Source organism: Corythoichthys intestinalis, chromosome 9, assembly GCF_030265065.1.
Source record: "Corythoichthys intestinalis isolate RoL2023-P3 chromosome 9, ASM3026506v1, whole genome shotgun sequence".
NCBI classification, from domain to species: domain Eukaryota; kingdom Metazoa; phylum Chordata; class Actinopteri; order Syngnathiformes; family Syngnathidae; genus Corythoichthys; species Corythoichthys intestinalis.
In genome coordinates this window covers 14,075,545-14,100,960 of record NC_080403.1, presented here as the reverse complement: position 1 = coordinate 14,100,960, position 25,416 = coordinate 14,075,545, and the positions used below count along the sequence as shown (strand labels likewise).

Genomic DNA, 25,416 nt, shown 5'->3' with positions numbered 1-25,416 from the left:
ACATTTACGAGCAGTTTCAGTCCGGTTTCCGCCCCCTCCATAGCACTGAAACAACCTTACTTAGAATTACAAACGACCTCCTCATAGCATCCAACTCTGGTTTATTGTCAATCCTTGTTCTCCTCGATCTCACTGCAGCCTTCAACACCATTTCCCACACAATCCTTCTCAACCAACTCTCCTCCCTTGGTATCACCCACACACCCCTTTCCTGGTTCACTTCCTACCTGTCCAACTGCACACAATTCGTCAAATTCAGCCCCCATAAATCCAATTCCCTCCCTGTCTCCGCTGGCGTGCCCCAGGGTTCAGTCCTGGGGCGGCTCTTCCTATCATTTACATTCGCCCACTCGGTTCCATCTTCCGCAAACACAACATTCACTTCCACAGTTACGCGGATGACACCCAGCTCTACATCTCCTCAAAACCAACCGCTTCCCTCCCACTTTCCTCCCTCACCCTCTGCTTAGATGACATTAACTCTTGGTTCTCCTCTAACTTCCTCCTACTCAACAGCTCAAAATCAGAAGTCCTCCTAGTTCGAACCACCGCAACGCTCTCTCATGTCCATAAGTTCTCTATTACCATCAACAATGTACCGATTTCTCCTTCTACTCAGTTTATGAGTCTGGGTGTCATCCTCGACAGCACGCTCTCCTTCCGGTCACACATCAACAGCATCACCTGATCAGCCTATTTCCACCTTCGCAACATTTCTCGTCTCCTCCCTTCTCTGACCAGCCATACTGCATCCACCCTGGTCTGTAGTCTAATAACCTCCCGGCTTGATTACTGCAACTCACTGCTCTTTGGTCTCCCTAACAAGTCCCTCCAAAAACTGCAGCTCCTCCAGAACTCAGCAGCACGCCTCATCACTCGGACCCCTGCTACACTCCACATCACCCCCATTCTCTGTCAACTTCACTAGCTTCCCGTCAAACAACGAATCAATTATAAGATCCTCATCATCACCTTCAAAACACTCCATGGCTTGGCCCCTCCCTACCTTTGCAATCTACTCTGTTTAAACAATCCACCCCGTCCACTTCGCTCTTCCGCAATCCTCCCCGTTACCGTCCCCCGTGTCCGCCACTTCACTTTTGGTTCCAGATTTTTTAGTCAGTGTGCCCCCCAGCTCTGGAACTCCCTACCCCCGATCTTCGCAGTATATCTACACTATTACTTTTAAAATCCAGACTCAAAACACACCTGTTCACTCTTTCTTACCCACCATAACCCCTAGCTCTGTTATATCTTTACTTCTCTTTATTGCGCTTTTAATCTTTTATCTTTATCTTTTTTTTTCTTAATGATTGTTTTGATCGTACTGTGATTCCATCTCTCTTGTGAAGCGTCTTTGTGTGGCTTGAAAAGCGCTCTAGAAATAAAATGTATTATTATTATCATTATTACCCTAATTTTCGCACTATAAGGCGCACCTGAATATAAGCCGCAGCACACCAAATTTGGCACGAAAACGGCATTTGTTCATAGATAAGCTGCACTGGACTATAAGCCGCAGCTGTCCTCACTGTATCATAGGATATTTACACCAAAAGATATTAACCGGTACAACCTTATTTGACAGCGGCATCATACAACCGAATGTCATAAGACCAAAATAACTATCATTAAACTTTGAACCAATTAGTGCAAAGCTTTATTGCTTCAAGAAGCTTCATTTGGCCATCACTGCTCCTTTGGGGGAGACTGTCAACCTCTGCTGCCACCTGCTGTTGACTGTTGTCATCCAACATGCCTCTTAGCATGTATTGCAGTGCTACAGATGTAAACAACAATCAAAAATCCTGTTCTGTGCTAAATATTTCTTCAGTTACTGTTCCAATTGTTTCATCAGTTGCTAGTTATGGTATTTGCTAACACTTTATTTGACAGTGGTGCCATAAGACTGTCATTACACAATCATAATTATGACATGTCTCTGTCCTGAGTATTCATGAATGCTTATAACAGATGTTATTAATTGTTATCCGGCAAATGACCTCACTTTTGAATGGATGCAAAAGATCCAAGATGGACAAAAATTGAGTTAGTGACATAATTTGCCAAATGACACTTAATGACATAAGCATTCAGTAATGTCCATGATAGTGTCATGTCATAATTTTGATGATCTCTGTTACCTAAATAAATCAACAAATAAGCCGCACTGGACTATAAGCCACAGGTATCAAAATGAAGGAAAAAAGTTGCGGCTTATAGTCCGAAAATTACGGTATATACTTGAAGTGTAAATGTAAATAAGTCACAGCAAACATGTGTACAAAATAAATGGTAATGTGCACCAACCAAAAATACGACATAAAGTGATAAAAAGCTGGCAGTTTTTGGCAAGCCGAGTAACCGCTTCGTGTGGCCATTGGGTTCCAAACACACACATACTTGTCTCCTAGGTTCTTCCATTTTTATGCATTCACTGACCTCCAGCCCCTATTTTCAGCTATTTCCTTTCACGAATTGTTTGCCATTTAGCAATTTGGTAATGCCTTGACGAAACATTGTACAGGTCGAACTTGCGGACCTCTTCGATTATCCTCTCGTCAGCTTGGTCCATTTTTGAGTGTAGCTCAAAAATGTTTGTAAATGGCGGCAATTTCGCGCTGAACCAGAAAACAACAGTCTGAGCAGACCAATCACAGTCCATTTGCGTCACGGCACCACGCGTGGTGACGTAAAGTCAGGAATCTTTGGATGTGCACGTCAGGCTACGGCGCAGGGTCGTAAATCAGGTCTGCCTTGACGGCGTAGGTCTGTCGCAAAAGCATAACTCAGCCTTAAGCCTCGTTGGTGCGGTGAAGGTTAAGAAATGCAGAGCCCTGTTTCATACGCTGGCTAAATCTAGGCAAAGTGCCGTTTTAGATCAGGTTTTGGACTGGTTTGCCCTCAATTTACAGGCTTTAATCCTATTCTTTCAACTGCTTGCCCTCTATCTAATGGGAGGAGAAATCGGTTTGCTAATTGGCACTTGATATGAGAAAGTATACAACACATATATAAGATAATTAAAAAAAAAAAAAAAAAAATGCTTCATTTTACGCCATGAAAATAGGATGTGATGCAAGGATGCGACATTGAAATGGAATGTAGACATAAAACAAAAAAAGGAACAGTGTGAAACGAAATTAATTTCATTTTCCAACTTGAAAATCAAAAGCAAAAGGCAAAATTATATGTAGTAAATTTGAAATCTGGAAGAAATTTGAATTCACTTAGATGTTAGCTTATTCGGTTTTGAATTTGTAAAAAATTGCTTTATCATGAAATTCCTAAGTGTTCGTTGAATGCACCTGTTAAACTTGTGGGGTTTGGTACCTTTAGCAAGGTTAAGAACCACTGCTGTGGTAAGTCATGTATATGAAAAATTACATATCTAAGCCTTACCGGTGCGCTCGGTGGCAACGCTCTCTCTTCCCACTCCACTTTCAAACGTGGGCTGTATGGTAAAGCGATACTGATGGCCCAGACGTAGCCCGGTAACTTGGTAGGAGGTGGATGAATCAGGCAGTGTGACCGATAAACCTGGACCACGATCTATGAAATGTCAACTACAATCAGTGGACCACGCAAGCAAATGGATGGGAAAATCCAGTGATGCCAGATAACATGTTTTACCAGTTTCCTTTCTCCAGCGCAGAACATACCCTCGGACACCCGGTAATGGCTCCCAGCTCAGCCGCACAGAATCCTGGGTTACCTCAGCTACTCTTAAAGGTGTGGCCGGTAATGAAGGTACACCAGCTTCATGAAGATGATACAGTTGACTCATTAGGAAAGGTAGGGGTCAAGAGGGAACGCTAGTGAACCAGTGGGGACTAAAGAACAGAACTTACGTGTAGTCACTCGGATAGAAACTGGCGTTCCTTCCCGGTTCTGAATTAAAGCCATAACCTTCACTTCATAGCGGGCCCCTGGATCAAGTTGGTCTAAATCCACAACAGTCACGTCTCCCCCCACCAACTGACTTGTCTCCTCACCACCTACGGCACCATACGGTCAAATGTTGGGCTGGTTTGAGACTTGGTTATTAGTTTTAATTTATGAAAAAAACAATGCAAACTGTTTGCTCAATGTGTGCTTGACCAACCATCTGTTCTTTTCCATGACAGCCGATATGCTGTTGCTCCTCGTACACCGACCCAAGACAATCTGACAACCTTTCCTCCGTTCTCCTGGACTTGGAGTAACGTCACAGGGCCAATAGGAAACTGATTTGATTCTGTGAAGCACCATTTCGGGATTTTAAATATCCTGTCATACACAGACCAACATATTGTACATTCAAATTCATTTTAATACCTGTTCTCACACTGAGTGTACCAGGACTTCCCTCTCTTGAGCCACTCAGAGCAGACACAAACACGTTGTAAACAGTATCGGACTGGAGTCCATCAATGGTGAAGGAAGAGACATCAGCAGCGATGTTCTGAATTGTTTCCACTCCTGCATTAAATCACAACACAAACACATTTTGAATTGTTGTGAAAGTGCTACAAATGTTTTAAACTGGGTCTTACCATCTACATCATTGCGCCATCTTATCCTATAGCCAGTTGCCCTTATGTAGGGAGACCATTCTATGCGGATACTTTGAGGCGTGACATTGACTACACGAAGGCCATAAACAGTTCCACTGTTCGGGTTGGTCCGTGTGGACAGCGTTACCGCCTCCCCAACCCGATCATTGACTATGGCTGCCACACCAAAAACCAGCGCCTCATCAGGTTGCAGTCCTTCTATCGAAAAGACTGAGGCATCTGCTCCCACATCACGAGACTGCTCACCACCTGATGCACAAAACAACAAGGAGGGAAAAAAAAGATAAAAAGTAACTCATCAGTCTTGAATGGATATGAAAAAAAAAAATCAACTTCAAGTGTTCAAAGATGAATGGTATTATTATATATACAGTACAAGTCGAAGGTTTGGACACAACTTCCCATTTGTGCGTTTTCTTTATTTTCATGAGTACCGTATTTTTTGGACTATAAGTCGCGTTTTTTTTTTTTCCATATTTTGGCTGGGGGTGCGACTTATGTGTGAAATTATTAACACATTATGATATCATTTCACATGTTATTTTGGTGTTTTTGAGTGACACTGGTGGTTTGGCAAACTTGTTAGCATGTTCTTTATGCTATAGTTATCTGAATAACTCTTAATAGCTATGGCCACGTTCGCGCTCGGCCTTTTGCAATGTGTTTTCATTTGTATTATTGACTTTTTTATATTGAAATGCATGCTTTTAGTTTGTGGCGCTTTCACACCCACGTGGGGGTGCACTTGCACTAGTTTACGTGAAGAAGAGCGCTCACACGCCATAAGAAGACAGAGAGCTATGTAGCTGTGAGTGAGTGGGCGAGTTAGCGAGAGAGAGACACGGCTGCGAACCTACGTTCAATGTTTATGTTTTTAAAATATCTCTACAGAGGCAACGCCTGTGTGTATAATCTTATCTGTTGTTGTTGTTGTGTGTTTTCCACCCGCGATCGGACACTTAGAGCTAGTTGTGTGGTTGTTTGAACAATGTGCTAATGCTAGCGGACGCATGCTAACCGTTTATGTCATTGCTGCAAGAGCGCCTAATTATCATTTATTTACATTGATGCGAACCTGTTTGGTATCGAGGACCAAATTGATTCAGCAAATTATACGGACGTCCAGCATTGCCATTTGGGAGTTCGCTGTATAGCCAAGACCAAGCCGTAGCGTCCTGGTGAGGACAGTATATTCGCATTTCGTTGTTCATGCACTGTAAATTTATTCAGCATGTTGTTCTCTATTGTATTTTTACATTAAATTGCCTTTCAAGATGACATATCTGTTCTATGTGTTGGATTTTATCAAGTTAATTTCCCCCAAAAATGCGACTTATATACATTTTTTTTCCTTTTGGTTGGGCATTTTATGGCTGGTGCGACTTGTAGTCCGAAAAATACGGTATTAACATTGTAAATTCTCACTGAAGGTAATAAAACTATAATGAACACGTGTGGAATTATGTACTTAGCCAAAATCGTCAAAATAAAAAATATGTATAACATTCTAGTACAATATATCCAAAATAGCCACTCATTGCTCTAATTACTTTTTTGCACACTCTTGCCATTCTCTTGATGAGCTTCAAGAAGGAGTCACCTAAAATGTTTTTGACTTCACAGGTATGCCTTTTCAGGGATGATTAGTGGAATTTATTGCTTTATTAAGGGGGTTGGGACCTTCATTTGTGTTGGATTATTTCTGCTATTAACTGGGACCAGTGTGTGCACCACCTGATATCTATCGTCAGCTAGGAGAGGCTTGCAACGCCTGTGGACTTAAGAGCATAAACCACCATTGAAAAGGAATGGATGGAGGGTAATAGACCAACATTTTTTATAATAATTAATAATAATACATTTTATTTCTAGAGCGATTTTCAAGACACGCAAAGATGCTTCACAAGAAAAATGGGAACACAAAAGCTCAACAACAATTACAAAACAATAATAAAATTAGATTAGAAGCAGGATACAAGTAAATAAAAATTTAAGAGGTCAAGATAAAACAGAGATGAGGATCATGGTGGGTAAGAAAGAGCAACAGGTGTGTTTTGAGTCTGGATTAAAAAAGTGAGAGGGTAGACATATTGCGAAGATAGGGTAGGGAGTTCCAGAGTTGGGGGGCACAGTGACTAAAAGTTTTAGATCCGAAGGTGGCGAGACGGACACAGGGGAACGAAAGGTGGAAGATAGAGGAGGAGTGAAGTGAAAGGGGGGAACTGTTAATACAGAGGAGATTGCATAGGTAGGGAGGGGCCAGGCCATGGAGTGCTTTAAAGGTAATGACAAGGATCTTGTATTTGATTCTTCATTTGACTGGGAGATAGTGAAGTTGACAGAGGATGGGGGTGATATGGTGTGTGGTGGGGGTCCGAGTGATGAGGCGTGCTGCTGAGTTTTGGAGGAGCTACAGTTTCTAGAATGACTTATTTGGGAAGAGCAGTGAGTTACAGTAATCAAACCGGGAAGTGATTAGACTACTGACAAGATTGGAAGCGGTATGGCGCATGAAAGAAGGAAGGAGGTGCGAAATATTGCGAAAATTTAAGTAGGCTCATCTGGTAATATCGCTGATATGGGAGCAAAAGGAGAGTGTGCTGTCGCGGATAATACCCAGACTCTTAACCTAAGTAGGGGAAAAGATCTGTACATTGTTAATGGTAATAGAGAAGTTATCATCATGAGAGAGCATGGCGTTGTTGCCTACAAGGAGGACTTCTGATTTTGAACTACTGAGGAGGAGGAAGTTGGAGGAGAACCGAGAGTTAATGCCTTCTAAACAGTAGGTGAGGGATGAGGGTGGAAGGGAAGAGGTAGGTTTTGAGGAAATGTAGAACTGGGTGTCGTCCACGTATTTATCAACCATAATAAGTTAATTGGATGATTATATGAAAACAAACAATGGTCAATCACAGAAAACCTGGAATATTGATGAACATCACCATTAGCTTCAAGGAAGAAATGTGAATGGAAGCATATCATCACTAGGTTCATTTTCTTGGTCACATACTATAATAGCTGGACTCTGGGGGTGTGGTAAAGCTCATGTGGACTGATGAGACCATAGCATTGTTAAGTGTCAAGTATACTACTGGAGATAATGATCCCATTCTCCCACCAATAATCCAAACCATAAATGAACGCATATTGTAATAAGCTCTACTCAGGCAGTGCCCAAAATATTACTTCACACTTACTATTGCCTTGTCTCCATGTAATTCTGTAACCTGTTGCAGTATTAACACCTGTCCAGGCTATTCGAATCCTCCGGCTATTTGCATGTATCACTCTGAGGTTCGACACTCTTCCAATGCCTTGCTCTGAAAAAAAAAAGCCCATCAGACAAAAAGAAAAAGGGTTTTGGAACCACTAGCCTATTTTTGAGTTCTCTGGAAGAAAAGTGAAGGTACATAACAATAAGATGTAATAGGGCAAAAATTTATGAAGGGACAGAAGGTATGCATATCAGATCATGACCCACCTGGTCTTACAAAGACGCTGACTGGCTCGCCTTCAATTTCTTCTGCCAGGGGTGTGACACTTACATCATAGGAGACTCCCACGATCAGATCTTGGAGGTCAAGGGCCGTCTGGTTTCCAGGGACAATCTGAATATTTTGTACTCCCACTGATATTGGAGAAAAAAGCAGTAGTAGATGTTAAAAAGTGTATCATCTACACACTTAAAACTGTAATCCACATTATAAATTAGTGTACCCTCAGAGCTTCGGATAATGACACGGTACTGCTTAGCCCCAGCTACACCAGTCCAGCCAAGTCTGACTGTACTGCCCAAAGACTCCAGAACTCTCAGGTTGGTCACTCTCCCCAATCGTGGTAGTTCTGTAATTACAGCATTAGAACAACATACAGCTGTTAAAAAAACAGTGTTAAGAACTTTGTTTAAATTAGCCCACCAATTCAAATTCAAAGTTAACTAGCCTAACTGTCGCTGACCTCTAGATATAGTGTACACAGGTGTTGCCTCCTCGCGACCTTCAAACAGCGTGTACAGGGTAATATGGTATTCCGTGTTGGGCTGAAGCCCAGTTAACTCATATTTGCTAGTGCTCCTTGGTAAAGACAAGGTCTGGGCACTGCCACCTGTAGAGAGATGAACAGTTATTGTAATGTGAATGCAACCCTATGACCTAATTACATGTAATAGTAACATACCAATGTTTGGCTGTTGATTTGCTTTAACTTTTGTTGTAATATGATTGTGTCTCAATTGGAACAATAATGTTCTTAATAAACTGTCCAGCGAGTTGCGTACTAAAATGGTTTGCTTATAAGCAATTCGAGTGTGTAACGACATGTGGCAAATCAACCACAGACCTTGTCCTGCCCGCCACTCCAAGCGGTACCCCTGAGAGGATGGAATGATTCTCCAGGTGAGACGAATGGATGTAGGGCTGGTGATCGCTGCATTGATGACCTGCTGCAGCTGTCGCTCTGAAGAAAACATCAATTACAAAATATGTACCGTAGCACATGTAGCACTGCTAATATTATTTTTTACCTGTACTACAAATGTATTTAATGATAATCATCTAAAGAATAAACCTCAAAATAATAATGTAAAGAACAGTTCTTCTGTTAAATAAAATGTATACTCTGTTCAGATTCTTGTTTTAAAATCTATTGTGCCAAACTTGTCAGTCAGTAGTTAAACACTTCCATTGATAACTTAAAACTTGAATCTACTTACAAACAATTTACCTACTGTGACTATTCATAAACATTCAATATCAAAACTAAATACAGTATACTAGGATTAAACAAATCCATTGTTTAATTGCTTTTCACAAAAACAAACACATTCTATTGTTTTGAAAGTTATTGTTTGTGGAAAGAGAAATGAATAGAATTATCATCAATAGTTAAGCCTGTTTCAATTTCAAGCATTTCAGTTTCAAAGATTTCAAAAATTGTCACTACATCGTCTGTCATTTTCACACACTATCAACCTTTTTAAAGTGTTTTTGAAAAGAACTTGAGAACAAATCTATTAACATTTTTGCATGCTTTACTGTCTGAGAAGGGTTGTAAAATTCAACCTCTTCACTCACTTTGCAGAGTCAGAGGCCATAATTGTTCTCTCTACACTGAGCACTTGCATGACAGGAACGTGTCAAAATATGCTACAATTTTCACACACTAATAACCTTTTTAAAGTGTTTTTAATAATAACAACAAAACTATTAACAATTATGCGTGCTTTACTGTCTGAGAAGGATTGTAAAATTCGACCTCTTGCCTCACTTTATAGAGCCAGAGGCCAAAATTGTTCCCTTAAGACTGAGTACATGGATGAAATGTTGTTTGGTTTTTTTTTTTTTTTTTTTTTTTTTTTTTTTTTTTTTTTTTTTTTTTTTTTAACAAGAACGTGTCAAAATATGCTACATTTTACATACATTTTTGCAAGGCTGTTTTTGTTTCTCAAGTAGTTGGGTAGGCCCAGTAGAATACATAAGGTTCAAATAGAAAATCACTTAATACACCCACCCCTTTTGGTTCATATGAGGACCGAGCATCAGGAAGATTGAGTGAGTGTTGAAAAAGTACGACAACAACAAAATGTGATCTGTTCAACCTAAGCGGAACCCTCTGACTGTTTGAAGTTAAATTTGTACAATCGGCAACACATCCAAAATTCTTTGCCAGAGTGTGAAGAATTAAATATTTAAATCCAGAACTATCACCGACTCATTTTAGCAGCACGAAAAGATCAAGGCCCAAAATATGCACACATATTGCCTTATCTAGATATGGGACCCTTAATATTTCCAAAGAGAAAGAGCGAATGAGATTTGACAATTATTAAGTGCAAACCTATTTACACTGCACGGCACACAATATGCAATAACGTGATACAATATATTATTTCCACCGTTATTATTATTATTAGAGATGTCCTGATCGATCAGCATCCGATCACGTCATTTTCAAAGTTTCGGAATCAGCAAAAAAATATCGGCCATGCCTTTTTTTAATATATATATATTTCTTATTTAATCATTTTCTAATTGTATTTAACGTTACAGACATAATATGTTACACTCATCTAGAGTCTTTAGTTTAGGCTTAAGGTAGGGTTATCAAATTTATACCGATAACGGCAGTAATTAATTTTTTAATAATGTATCACGTTAAAATATTTAACGCAATTAATGCATGCGTTACATGATCCACTCACGCATTGTCGCGCTCAATCTGTAATGGCGCTGTTTTACCCATATAGAGAGATAAAAGGCAGTGTAAAATGAGTAGAGTGAATTTTGGCAGCCTTTGGAGCCTTTTTTTAATAGGCTAAAGCCTTACAATCCCTCTCCCTACGATTAGAAATATTATGGGAAGCAATGTGGGGAAGCAAGGTAGCAATTCATCTTTTTCTTAACACCTTATGTTATTTCCCAACGCAGAGAAGATATATCAATTGTTAGCACTACGCACAGTCATGGTTCCACTTCCCATCATGCATTTCGGTTGAATGGCTGCAGTATCATTTACTGAAAGCTCAACAAATACACTAGATGGCAATATTTAGTCACAATATACAAAGTCACAAGTCTTTCTATCCGTGGATCCCTCTCACAGAAAGAATGTTAATAACGTAAATGCCATCTTGAGGATTTATTGTCACAATAAACAAATGCAGTACTTATGTACTGTATGTTGAATGTATATATTCCTCCGAGTTTTATTCATTTTTTTCTTAATGCATTGCCAAAATGTATATGATCGGGAAAAATGATCGGGAATGATTGGAATTGAATCAGGAGCAAAAAAAAGCAATCAGATCGGGAAATATCGGGATCGGCAGATACTCAAACTAAAACGATCGGGATCGGATCGGGAGCAAAAAAACATGATCGGAACAACCCTAATTTATTTTTTTTTGTAGTTTATAATAGTGGGCAGCACAAACAGGTTGTGATAGTACGTCAACCACAGTATGTAGACTATTGTCAACAATCCGCTTTTGTTAAAACAGATGTTTAGACAATTAGTGACTCAGGCTTCAGACATAATCAAAAGGATACCATAGGAACATTAGTCACGAGAGGCTCTTGGTGCACATGTGTAATGACTGTAGGTGTAGAAATGTTTTCTAAATAGAATGAATGTGTGACGCACTTTCTCAGAAGCACGTAAACCAACATCGCCTTTGGGTTTCCTTCTTTATTGCAGCAGACTGACTTTCTATAATTAAAGTTCTACAATTATGTTTCTTGCGGTCAAAGTTGTGGAACTTACCTATCTTGAATCTGGCTGTTTCCCTGGATCCCTCAATGTTTCCCTGATAGAGTGGAATTACAGTAAGGATGTACTCGATGTCAGGCTGAAGTTGAGGTAATGTGTAAGTCTCGCTGTCCCCTGCAACTTCCACCGTTTCAACATTTAGACCTTTTACAGGGAAAAAAGTTAATGTAAGATTTGAAGCAGTGCAGTTAATCTTGATGCACTGGCAGTTGTCTTGACCTGTGACTGCTCCCCACACCAGACGGTAGGCAAGCGCACCGCTGACGCCTCTCCACATCACGCGAACGCTGCTTTCTGACTCTGTCTCCACAGACAGCTGCCGCACTGCCTCCAGGCGCACTGACACATGCAGTAGGAGGAACACACAGAAATGCAGAAGTACAGTATAGTCTGTCTGAAGTGCATATTACTACTCTTGAAGGTGATTTACTTCAGTGACAACTTTCTTTTTCAAACAGGAACATAACAGACATTATGCCGTGCGATTTGTTTTATTGAATTAAATATTATTCAAAACCACATTTTTTTTTCTTTTTCTTGGCCAAATGCTTTTTTTTTTTTTTTTTTTTTTTTTTTTTTATGAGAAATACTTTATCATAAGTGACATATTAGAATGCATTTTCAAGTTTTTCTGGTCTTTTTATAATTCGTTTCACTTAAATGCAGTCTTTAACACAAGGAATATATGATACGTAGCCGCAATTATGTCTATATAAAAATTCAGTCATTCAAGATGTGATGATTTTTATGTTTAGGCACAGCTGCACCAACTACAAAAATAAAGCCCTGAGTGAGTAATTGCACCATATGATCAACAATAAGAGCAGTTTGGGAAAATTTTGCCTTTGCAAGGCATAGTAAAAAATGAACAGTTGTGAACAATACTTTCAAAGAGATGTCAAGATGTAATCTAACAATATGGATTGAGTGGTCATTGTTTGAAGTTAAAAAAAAAAAAAAGAAGGGGAAAAAATATGTGAAATGTGTAAAATGTATGAAAAAGAATGTCACCAGTTCAGTTCTACTGCAAAGTAAACCGATCATCTAAGGCTGCAATAACTAATCGATTAATAAATTAGTTGCCAAATAATTTGATAGTCGGTTTTTGTCGGTAGCCATGAGCAGTCCTGTTTGGGTTCTTGTTTGTGTGCATTGTGAGGTTACCCCACGTGCCAGTGATTAGCAAAAAAGAGCAAGAGTTCCCTCCTACACTCAGGTTAGGTTGCTAATGCAATAATTATTTCGAAGTGTCGAGAGTTTGGTTGTCTTTTGTGTTGTTAGATCCAGTGTACCTCCATCAGAGGTCAATAAATGGAGCTCAAATCAGGATTAAATGAATTGTATTCTTTGTATTCTTTGTTAATGACATGGAACCACACGCATAAACCCATTCATATAACAGTGTGGAGCCTCCTTTCCACACAAACTCCCATTCAAATTGTAAACTGTCATAAAAGAGAGTGTGCTTTGACATTGGATTTGGATTGTATTTATTAACAACTGTTTGATGAAGAAAACTGATTCATTACAGACTGCCTTCTCCTTATTCGAAATGTTTTTTTTTAGTTTGTTTAAAGAAATTGGATGAGTGATTGACACGATTTATATCAGCGCTTTGCTCACGAGAAAAAAAAAATCACTCAGGAGCACTTTTTTTTTATTTGAATGAACAGGACTTTTGTCTGATTTGTGTACAGAGAAATTTGTACTGTGTTTTGTTCTCAGAACCTTTATTAAAAAGTTTAACAAGTTTTATGTACTTAAAAACAGTACAATTGTAGACTACAGTTAAGTCAGGAAGCTGTAGTAAAATATTATTTTTGAAGGAAATGGTCATCCATAGACTGATATATATATATATATATATATATATATATATATATATATATATATACTGGACTGTCTCAGAAAATTAGAATACACAATATTCTAATTTTTTGAGACAGTCCTGTGTATATATACAGGACTGTCTCAGGAAATTAGAATACACAATATTCTAATTTCCTGACTGTCTCAGGAAATACACAATATTCTAATTTCCTGAGACAGTCAGGAAATTAGAATATTGTGTATTCTAATTTCCTGAGACAGTCCTGTATATATACACAGGACTGTCTCAAAAAATTAGAATATTGTGTATTCTAATTTTCTGAGACAGTCCAGTATATATATATATATATATATATATATATATATATATATATATATATATATATATATATATATATATATATATATATATATATATATATATATATATATATATATATATATATATATATATATATATATGTATATACAGTGGGGAGAACAAGTATTTAGTACACTGCCAATGGGTTTTGGCATTGGCAGCGTATCAAATACTTGTTCTCCCTACTGTATATATATACTGTATATACATACATATATACAGTACATATACATTGTATTACAGAAATGAAGAAATAAGTACACCCCTCGGATTTCTGCCATATTTAAGTATATCTTTTCATGGGACAACACTGATAAAATGATACTTTGAAACAATGAAAAGTAGTCTGTGTCCAGCTTATATAATAGAATTAATTTATTTTCCCCTCAAAATAAGTCAAAATATAGCCTATAATATCTAAACCCCTGGCAACAAAAGTGAGTCCACAACTTCGAAACTGCGTACATCCTTAAATGTCCAAATTGAGTACTGCTTGTCATTTTCCCTTCAAAATGTCATGTGACTCGTAACAGGAGTGCTGTCAGCATTGCTGCAGAGATTGAATAGATGGGGGGTCAGCCTGTTAGTGCTCAGACCATACGTCGCACTCTACATCAAATTGGTGTGCATAGCTGTCACTCCAGGAGGAAGCCTCTACTGAAGACTGTACACAAGAAAGCCCGCCCGTCTCATCAGACCATAGGACATGGTGCCAGTAATCCATGTGCTATGTTGACATGTCTTCAGCAAACTGTTTGCGGGCTTTCTTGTGTACCGTCTTCAGAAGAGGCTTCCTCCTGGGGTGACAGCCATGCACACCAATTTGATAATATTATGAAGTCTATGAGTCATCCATTTTGTCTTCATTGTTACTTACAACATACCTAAAACAACTTCAAATTAAATTGCGAAGGTAGTTGAAAAAAGTGACATTTATTAGATTAATCGATTGATCGTTTAATTAATCGTCTGATTAATCGATTACAAAAATAATTGTTAGTTGCAGACCAACTATCATCTTTATAAGGACAGACCTTTTGATAAATCTCTTCATCTACAATGTATATTCAACATCAACCGGTGTATCTGATACTTGAGGATACGTACATGTGCGGGCATTCAGGGTGGCCGGAGGTGCAGCGTTTCGAGGGAAAAGAGGGTAGAGGCTTATGATGTACTCCGTATCGGGTTTAAGTGACTCCAGGTTAACAGATGTCGAGTCTGCAGACAAAGACTCCACCAAAAGCTGGCCAGATGGCTGACCTACTCTTCCGCATAAGAAACAAGCCAAAGAAACAGAATAAACAAGTTGGAGTGAAATAACAATTACGCGTACAGTATGGTGTTTGCATATACAGGACTAAGTAGTCAATAGACAAGTGTTTCAACAATGGCACGTAACTGATTGTTTCATGGTACATTTCTGAACATGAACAAATAATGAAATAGGGTTAGGGCCCATCTTGGAGACTTTACGTTATCTTTGACAAGTATATTAGATGAACTGCGGCAGAGATATTTGACTAGAGGACCTCCACATGAGACTGGCACTCCTGCCACATGTTCAGTTAAAGAAACGCTTTATATCAGCCCTCAGGGGCGACTCCTCACTCACTTGAATCATGGCATACACTGCCTAACATTGACACCATTATGATCCGTGACACACCCAGGAATTTCAGGGGGAAATAACTGACGATCCAAAGTATATGTCTTCATTTTCACTGTACATTTTAACCTAAAAAGTGATAAAAATCTGTGATATTTTGGGTAATGTTTCGGTAATAAATGCGTGACTGACAGCTGATGCCTTAAGGAAGCAAGTTAAGTGAGTTTATGCTCTTCAACCTCTGCTTAGACTGGAGTACATTCTCAACTTTTTTTCAAGCTTGCCAACAGCAAGTCATTAAGTACTGTTGCTTCTTGCTCATTTCAAAATTCAATATTTTATTCTGCTGTGAAAGGCTGTGACAATTCAGTCTGTCAATATTTTAACCAGCATTATTTACAGGGCAATTCAGTAAAGGGGGGATGCTGCTGTATGACTTCCAATATACTGTACAGAGAGGAATAGACATACTTCACGTAAAAAACAATGCATGAAGATAAAAGATGAATGATAAAGGTGTGTGCCTGACCTCGCGGTCCGTAGGTAAGTTGGTATCCTTGGACAGGAGATGAAGGCTGATCCCAGCTCAAAGAAAGAGTGAAGAAGCCTGCTTGGATCAAACGAAGACCTGAGATCCCAGCCAAGGGCTCTAGATGGAAAAAACATTCAATTTACAAATTAGGGTATGTATAAGAGATAAAAAATGTAATAATTACAAATTTTTCAAAAACAATTGACAACCCTGCCACATACTGTATATAGAGCTGCATAGACAGGAAGCACTGCAATATGAAAACCGCTCCAGGAGTTCGAATTGTACATTTGTAAAAAAACTACACTCAGATTGTATACAAAATTGTAATTTGAAAAACATGTCTAATATGCATTTACAGTGAGGAGCAGAAGTACAGTTGTGGTCAAAAGTTTACATATACTTGTGAAGAACATAATGTCATGACTCTCTTGAGTTTCCAGTTATTTCTACAACTCTGATTTTTCTCCGATAGAGTGATTGGAACAGATACTTCTTTGTCACAAAAAACATTCATGAAGTTTGGTTCTTTTATGACTTTATTATGGGTTGACAGAAAAAGTGATCAAATCTGCTGGGTCAAAAATATACATACATGGGTCTGAAAAAGCGAATCATTGACTTGAACAAGTCAGGAAAGTCACTTGGAGTCATTTCAAAGCAGCTGCAGGTCCCAAGAGCAACAGTGCAAACAATTGTTTGTAAGTATAAAGCGTATGGCACTGTTTTGTCACTGCCACGATCAGGAAGAAAACGCAAGCTATCACCTGCTGCTGAGAGAAAATTGGTCAGGAGGGTGAAGATTCAACCGAGAATCACCAAAAAGCAGATCTGCCAAGAATTAGAAGCTGCTGAAACACAGGTGTCAGTGTCCACAGTCAAGTGTGTTTTGCATCTCCATGGACTGAGAGGCTGCCGTGCAAGAAGGAAGCCCTTGCTCCAAAAGCAGCACCTTAAGGCTCGACTGAAGTTTGCTGCTGATCACATGGACAAAGATAAGACCTTCTGGAGGAAAGTTCTGTGGTCAGACGAAACAAAAATCGAGCTGTTTGGCCACAATGCCCAGCAATATGTTTGGAGGAGAAAAGGTGAGGCCTTTAACCCCAAGTACACCATGCCTACCGTCATGCACGGTGGTGGTAGTATTATGCTGTGAGGCTGTTTTGCTGCCAATGGAACTGGTGCTTTACAGAGAGTAAATGGGATAATGAAGAAGGAGGATTACCTTCAAATTCTTCAAGATAACCTAACGTCATCAGCCCGAAGATTGGGTCTTGGGTGCAGTTGGGTGTTCCAACAGGACAATGGCCCCAAACACACATCAAAAGTGGTAATGGAATGGCTAAATCAGGCAAGAATTAAGGTTTTCGAATGGCCTTCCCAAATTCCTGACTTAAACCCCATTGAGAACTTGTGGACAATGCTGAAAAAACAAGTCCATGTCAGAAAGCCATCAAATTTAACTGAACTGCACCAATTCTGTCAAGAGGAGTGGTCAAAGATTCAACCAGAAGCTTGCCAGAAGCTTGTGGATGGCTACCAAAAGCGCCTAATTGAAGTGAAAATGGCCAAGGGACATGTTACCAAATATTAGCGCAGCTGTATGTATATTTTTGACCCAGCAGATTTGATCACTTTTTTCTGTTCACCCATTATAAAGTCATAAAAGAACCAAACGTCATGAATGTTTTTTTGTGACAAAGAAGTATCTGTTCCAATCACTCTACCAGAGAAAAATCAGAGTTGTAGAAATAACTGGAAACTCAAGAGAGCCATGACATTATGTTCTTCACAAGTGTATGTAAACTTTTGACCACAACTGTATTTGCAACCCTTGTGATTTTGCAAGTTCACCCCGTTAGAAAATAGGCAAAGGTCTGGAATTTCAATCATATATGTATTTCCACTTATAGAGACACAATCTAAAAAAAATCTGTCACTCATATTGTGTGATTTTTTAAAGGAAATTTATTTGTAATTTACTGGGATTCCTAAGTATTTTTAGCCCTGAGAATCAACAATAATTATGGCACTCAAACAGTTGCCAGTAAAGATAGATTTAAAAAAAGTCCACCTTTACCCAATGAGTAACCACCAAACTCACCACCCGTTTGAGGTCATTATTGTGACCTGTGCACCTCACAGTCAGTCATAATCCAACTGCTACCACGGGCAAAACCAGAGAGCTTTCGAAAGACACCAGAGAAAAAAATTGTTGAGCTTCACAAAGCTGGAACAGACTATGGGACAATTGGAAAACAGCTTGGTGAGAATAAATCAACAAGTCACAGCAATTAATAGAAAAATGGAATAGGCTAAACATGAATGATAATCTACCTTAGATTGTCGCTCTATTAAAATTTTCTCCTCGTGGGGCATCTCTCATGATTAGAAAAGTTAGGGCTCAGCCTAGACCTACAAGGCAGGAGCTTGTCAATAACCTGAAGAGAGCACCGTTTCAAAGGCGACATTCAGTGGAACACTACAGTGCAATGATTTTAAAACATGCATTGCTCAGAAGGTTCCCATGTTGAAGCAAGTACATGTGAAGGCCCGTCTTAAGTTTGCCTGGGACCATCTGAATAATGCAGAGGGGTCATGGGAGAAAGACATGTGGTCAGACGAGACCAAAGTACAACTTTTGGTGAAAACTTTACTCGTCGTGTGTAGAGAAAAAGAAGGATGCGTACAACCCCATGAACACCATCCCAACTGTGAAGTATGGGGGTGGAAACCTTATGCTTTTTGGCTGCTTTTCGCCGAAGGGGACAGGACGACTGTAATGTATAAAGAGGGTGAATGGTGAAATGTATTGTCAGATTTTGAACCACAACCTCCATCCCTTAGTCAAAGCCCTGTAGATGACTCGTGGCTGAATCTTCCAACATGAAAATGATTCGAAGCGTACAGCCAAGCTGAAAAAGGAGTGGCTCCGTAAAAAGCATATCAAGGTTTTGGAGTGGCCTAGCCAGTCTCCAGACCTCAATCCAATAGAAAATGTTTGGATGGAGCTGAAAATTCGTGGTTCTTAACAAAGCCCCGGAACCTGACAGATATAGAGAAGATTTGTGTGGAGGAATGGGCCAAAATCCCTGTTTCCATATGTGAAAACCTGGTGAAGAACTTCAGAAAGCGTCTGACCTCTGTAATTCCAAATAAAGGCTTCTGCACTAAAATTTGGCACTGATGGGTAATTTTAATTTTTTAAATTAATTTTTCAAATTATTTCTCTATAAGAGGAAATGCTTCTAGGATTAAAATTTCAGACCTCTACCTATTTTCTAAGTGGGTGAACTTGCAAAATCACAAGGGGTGCAAATACTTCTGCTCCTCACTGTATGTGGATTTAAATGAGATAGATAAATAATACAACACTTCAGACACATTGACAACCAGTAAACGTTTACATTGTATTTCAGTAAAATAAATATTTTGAAGCATAAAAATACAACCTTGCTGCCAGCCACCAATTCATGCTTGAACCCAACACAAAGGCAGTGTGTTAAATGTTTTTCTTTGTATACACAAAACAATAACAGTGAACGTTTCTAAATCTTCAAAATTAATATTTTTATCACAAATGCAAATGGCGGTGTCGGCGTGAGCCTGTGATAGATATAGCGTTCATACAGTGCCTTGCAAAAGTATTCGGCCCCCTTGAACCTTGCAACCTTTCGCCACATTTCAGGCTTCAAACATAAAGATATAAAATTTTAATTTTTTGTCAAGAATCAACAACAAGTGGGACACAATCGTGAAGTGGAACAAAATTTATTGGATAATTTAAACTTTTTTAACAAATAAAAAACTGAAAAGTGGGGCGTGCAATATTATTCGGCCCCCTTGCGTTAATACTTTGTAGCGCCGCCTTTTGCTCCAATTACAGCTGCAAGTCGCTTGGGGTATGTTTCTATCAGTTTTGCACATCGAGAGACTGACATTCTTGCCCATTCTTCCTTGCAAAACAGCTCGAGCTCAGTGAGGTTGGATGGAGAGTGTTTGTGAACAGCAGTCTTCAGCTCTTTCCACAGATTCTCGATTGGATTCAGGTCTGGACTTTGACTTGGCCATTCTAACACCTGGATACGTTTATTTTTGAACCATTCCATTGTAGATTTGGCTTTATGTTTTGGATCATTGTCCTGTTGGAAGATAAATCTCCGTCCCAGTCTCAGGTCTTGTGCAGATACCAACAGGTTTTCTTCCAGAATATTCCTGTATTTGGCTGCATCCATCTTCCCGTCAATTTTAACCATCTTCCCTGTCCCCTGCTGAAGAAAAGCGGGCCCAAACCATGATGCTGCCATCATCATGTTTGACAGTGGGGATGGTGTGTTCAGGGTGATGAGCTGTGTTGCTTTTACGCCAAACATATCGTTTTGCATTGTGGCCAAAAAGTTCAATTTTGGTTTCATCTGACCAGAGCACCTTCTTCCACATGTTTGGTGTGTCTCCCAGGTGGCTTGTGGCAAACTTTAAACGAGACTTTTTATGGATATCTTTAAGAAATGGCTTTCTTCTTGCCACTCTTCCATAAAGGCCAGATTTGTGCAGTGTACGACTGATTGTTGTCCTATGGACAGACTCTCCCACCTCAGCTGTAGATCTCTGCAGTTCATCCAGAGTGATCATGGGCCTCTTGGCTGCATCTCTGATCAGTTTTCTCCTTGTTTGAGAAGAAAGTTTGGAAGGACGGCCGGGTCTTGGTAGATTTGCAGTGGTCTGATGCTCCTTCCATTTCAATATGATGGCTTGCACAGTGCTCCTTGAGATGTTTAAAGCTTGGGAAATCTTTTTGTATCCAAATCCGGCTTTAAACTTCTCCACAACAGTATCTCGGACCTGCCTGGTGTGTTCCTTGGTTTTCATAATGCTCTCTGCACTTTAAACAGAACCCTGAGACTATCACAGAGCAGGTGCATTTATACGGAGACTTGATTACACACAGGTGGATTCTATTTATCATCATCGGTCATTTAGGACAACATTGGATCATTCAGAGATCCTCACTGAACTTCTGGAGTGAGTTTGCTGCACTTAAAGTAAAGGGGCCGAATAATACTGCACGCCCCACTTTTCAGTTTTTTATTTGTTAAAAAAGTTTAAATTATCCAATAAATGTTGTTCCACTTCACGATTGTGTCCCGCTTGTTGTTGATTCTTGACAAAAAAATCAAATTTCATATCTTTATGTTTGAAGCCTGAAATGTGGCGAAAGGTTGCAAGATTCAAGGGGGCCGAATACTTTTGCAAGGCACTGTATCTCTGACAAGAGCAAGTAAATATAACTATGGATCATCCACAGTATCTGTGTTACTTACTGGTTTGTTGATTAGCAGAAACGGATTCTCCAACACTGTTGGGGTATTGAGCAATGACAGTAACTTGGTAATCTGTTCCTGACCTTAGAGCCCGTGCAGTGAAACTTCTCTGACTGGCAGACAGTGTCTCCTGCATGAAGAGGTGTTTTTGCAAATAAAGAGGAAAGGGAATTTCAGCTTGCTAAATTATAACTTCAACTGTATCTGCATAATAACAACAGGGCATGTTGATACTCAACATGAATTTGTGCATTTTGCCAGAGACCATAATTGAATTGAACTATAATTAACAAATTCAGAACTGCCAGAAATGAATGCTCCAGATTTTTCAAGTGACTGGGACTCACCTGCCGCAATTCTGCTGTGATAGGTTGACCCTGGTCAGAAAGGGGCACATATTGGACCACGTAGCCCCTCAAGGGACCACCTGCGGAATTCCAGCGGAACCTTAGTGAGTCAGATGTCACGCCAGTGAACTGAATGTTGGCTGGACCGGAAAATCCCTCTGAAAAGAGAAGAGAGATTGCTTTAAACTGACCACTTCATAACCAGACAGGTTGTCATAGATCCATCAAAAAAATGAGAGTAACCAATTTGAGATCTCATATTTGTCTATTCTGTCATCATTTGTTTCTAAATGAATTCTCCTAACAGAACATTAGGAAAAAGAAGGTGAGCTAAACTTGAGAAAAGACATAATTGAGACAAATGGCATCAGTGATGTCTTGGCTCTATTTCAGCTAACTTTTTGTTTCCAAGCGACCCTTAAGAGAATAAGACAAACATGAGATCTCATATTGATCTCACACATTTGATACAGTATATTGTGTTTTAGACAATTTGCATGTTTGTAAAAGGTCTTTTGTGTTTCAACAGGACTGTGCCTCATTTAATAAGTTTTTTTTTGTTTTGTTTTTATAGTCAATGATCAATTTTTTTTTTTTTTTTTTTTTTTTGCAAAAAAGTAAAATAAATCCCTGAGAAAGAGTTTGTTAAATTCAAGACAGAGATTTGGCACGTTATTTACAATACTTTTGTTCAACATTTAACCTTTTTTTTTTAAACTTGCTTTGAGATATGTTTTTTCTTATTTTCTCCTTAACAAGCAGGTGAGAGGGGGAAACATTGGGTATAAAATAGCAAATTAATTCATGTTCACTCAAAAATCAGGTTATTACCCAGCCCTAGTAAAAACTGAAGTCCAGAGGCTGCAGACATTTAACTCCATAACTGTGAGCAACGCCCGCTCTCATAGTCAATGGTTCCGAAATCTTTATAGAAAGTTTTTAAAAATATATACAGTATGTATATAATTTTTTTTTAAAGATTAAAAAAGAAAGAAATTTCACTTCATAAAAATTAAAAAAAAAAAAAAAAGAAAGAAAGAAAGAAAGCTCACTCCGTATTTTCTTCTATTTTCAGTTGCTTCCTCATGCCCCAATAGTTTTCCTCAAATAATGTTTGTTTTGTTAGTTTTCGTACCATCACTTGCATAGACTCCGCCTGCTTTGGAGCACACCCGGGGGCTCACAAGTGGAAGAAGAGTGTTGAGTAGTTTGAAGTCTCCGACAAATGAGGTGAAATCACTGCTAGGCTTGGAGGAAATCTTAGCAAGTTCTTCGTTGTCTGCGCTCTTGATGCCTGACACAAAGATGATGTTGAAATCACAGGCGGTCTTTGACAGAACAAACTGCATCTGGGATGCATACCGACTGCAAAGATGTGCACCCCCTGACTGTGCAGCTTCTGTGCTTGTTCTTCCACGCTGTCCTGCGACTTCCCGTCTGTGATCAAGATCGTGATCTGACATTTCAAAGAAATGTTAGAAGACAGGATGATGCAACTAAGTAGCTGTGAAAAAATAGCGAGTGAATCCCCATCACACCTTCGGGACATCTCTACTGTATGTTGGGTTGAAGAAATTATCAGCGACAAACTTGAGTCCAGCACCAGTGCGGGTATTTCCACCCTTGTAGTTCAAATTCTCCACAGCCTTTACTAGAGCTGTGCCATTAAGGTATGTTTTGAAGGTGAACTCAACCCTGGATTTATGAAAGGATAAATTCATTTTTACTGCACTACTTGGGCTGAATATTTGCAAAATAGAAGTGAACTTCAGTGTCATTCATTACCTGGAGGTATCACTGTACTGTATAGCCCCAAAGCGAATTCCTGTGTCGCTGACAGAACTTGCAAAGGGTTTGATAATTCCAGCTATAAAGGCCTTCACCTGTAAGAAGTTAGGGCTCCCAATACTGGAAGATCCATCCACCAGAAAAACAATGTCTGCTGCTTGCACATTATCACACCTGCCTGTAAAGTGGAGAATGCATAAATAGTGAAAACTTGAAGCTACTGGATATAAAGGTTAAATCATATATTAAATTTTCACCTTGAGCTTCAGCATGTGTCATAAGCAACAGCAGCAGGAACACAGTGAAAGTCCAGCTTCTCATCTTTACAACCTGGAGCACACAGAACAAGCATTTACTCAGATAGCAAAATATAACTGGAGCGGACATGGGCCAGATGTACTGCAAATTTCGGCCTAACTTTGTAAAATGGATCTGCCCCAGTGTCTTTTTGAACAATGGCCCAAACTCAGGAGTCACTTGCAAGATAAGCAACCAGTCTTTGGCCAGAAATGGTTCAAAGTAGCAGACACGACATTACTGTATGGCCTGGATATGGCACACGTTACCCAATCTGGCCCAGATTTGAATGAAAACCGTTTTCAGTATTAAATTTGGAGTCCATTTTGTTCAATGTGTCATACTGTAATGCAGTACTTCTCAAATAGTGGGGCGCGCCCCCCTGGGGGGGCGCAGAGCGATGCCGGGGGGGGCGCATGTGACCTCGGTGAACACGCTTTTTTTTTTTTTTTTTTTGCTGTACTGGAATAAAGTGTACTTGCACATCCAATCAGGTGGCAGTGGCGCTCTCATTTTCAGAGTGCGCGCAGTATTTTTGAACTAAGGAAGAGCACTCAGCACATACAGAAAACAGATATGAAGAGCAGAGTGCCGCCCCAGTTTTCGAAAGCCGTTTTCCGACCGGACTCACGCAGCAACCCACTGTCTTGTCCGGTTGTCACGTCGCCGCCCGAGAAGTGCTATTTTCGGCTTGGGATCGTCACGACGACCGCCCTCACCTACGTTTCTACTTCGGCCGCCGAGAATGCGTTTTTTTCGTGCCGTTTGCCTTTTAGCTTTGACTTTTAATACAGTGGCTGATGAGGAAAGACCACTGTTTACTGTGTCTAAAAATAATTATAGCGGACAGCCAGAAGCCAAATGAATTAAGACGCCACTTAAAGACATTAGACCCCAATCTCATTGATAACCCGCTTGATTGTTTTTCAGCGAAAACGTGCCGAATATTGCCAACAATCGTCCTGCTTTGTTAGTGTTATATCAGTAAACCAGTGAGCATTGTTAGCATGCTCATTGCTAAATAACTCCACACAATTGCAAAGGAGGTAATACAGCAGCAAAAATAAAAACTATCCTTCTGTCCAAGGACACTCTTTTTTTCTTTTATTCAGTTTTGTTTTTTCGGTCAAATTTTTGGGCATATTGTCCTCATGAGTGAATGTTTCTAATCAATTTTCATTTGTTATTATTTACTGATTTTATTACATTTTATTTTTCTGTATCAAATGGTCAAAAATGTACTTTGAGTGTATTTTTTACAGTTTGGATGAGAATTTTTTTTTTTTTTTAATTGATGCGCGTCAAGTCTTCTCTGTTACAGACAAAACCATGTTAATAAAGTTATATTTTATTATAAGTTGATCCATGTTACTTTTTTTCTTTATTAGAAAAAAAAGGACACAATGTTAGGCAGATGCGTATTTATAATAGTAATTTTATTGACAAATGATACTATTTACAGTGGCGGCAGAGAGTTTGGGGGGGCGCGAAACATTTACGTCTTCC

General features: G+C 39.3%; 1 protein-coding gene across 1 annotated transcript in view; it reads right to left on the bottom strand.

Moving 5' to 3' along the window:
- The window catches only part of col7a1 (collagen, type VII, alpha 1), a 117,996-nt gene extending 94,062 nt beyond the window's left edge, over positions 1–23,934 (bottom strand). The window contains exons 1-22 of the mRNA XM_057845589.1: positions 23,871–23,934; positions 23,611–23,791; positions 23,364–23,520; positions 23,188–23,281; positions 22,961–23,119; positions 21,826–21,983; positions 21,479–21,608; positions 16,155–16,274; positions 15,124–15,279; positions 12,045–12,164; positions 11,820–11,969; positions 8,898–9,014; positions 8,517–8,663; positions 8,277–8,402; positions 8,041–8,187; positions 7,757–7,879; positions 4,536–4,805; positions 4,318–4,461; positions 4,106–4,237; positions 3,852–3,998; positions 3,634–3,759; positions 3,403–3,552 (exon numbers count right to left, since the gene is read on the bottom strand). Of these exons, the coding sequence (XP_057701572.1) occupies positions 3,403–3,552; positions 3,634–3,759; positions 3,852–3,998; positions 4,106–4,237; positions 4,318–4,461; positions 4,536–4,805; positions 7,757–7,879; positions 8,041–8,187; positions 8,277–8,402; positions 8,517–8,663; positions 8,898–9,014; positions 11,820–11,969; positions 12,045–12,164; positions 15,124–15,279; positions 16,155–16,274; positions 21,479–21,608; positions 21,826–21,983; positions 22,961–23,119; positions 23,188–23,281; positions 23,364–23,520; positions 23,611–23,791; positions 23,871–23,934 (3,118 nt within the window). The remainder of the gene's footprint in view (positions 1–3,402; positions 3,553–3,633; positions 3,760–3,851; positions 3,999–4,105; positions 4,238–4,317; positions 4,462–4,535; positions 4,806–7,756; positions 7,880–8,040; positions 8,188–8,276; positions 8,403–8,516; positions 8,664–8,897; positions 9,015–11,819; positions 11,970–12,044; positions 12,165–15,123; positions 15,280–16,154; positions 16,275–21,478; positions 21,609–21,825; positions 21,984–22,960; positions 23,120–23,187; positions 23,282–23,363; positions 23,521–23,610; positions 23,792–23,870) is intronic.
- Between the last annotated feature and the right edge of the window lie 1,482 nt (positions 23,935–25,416).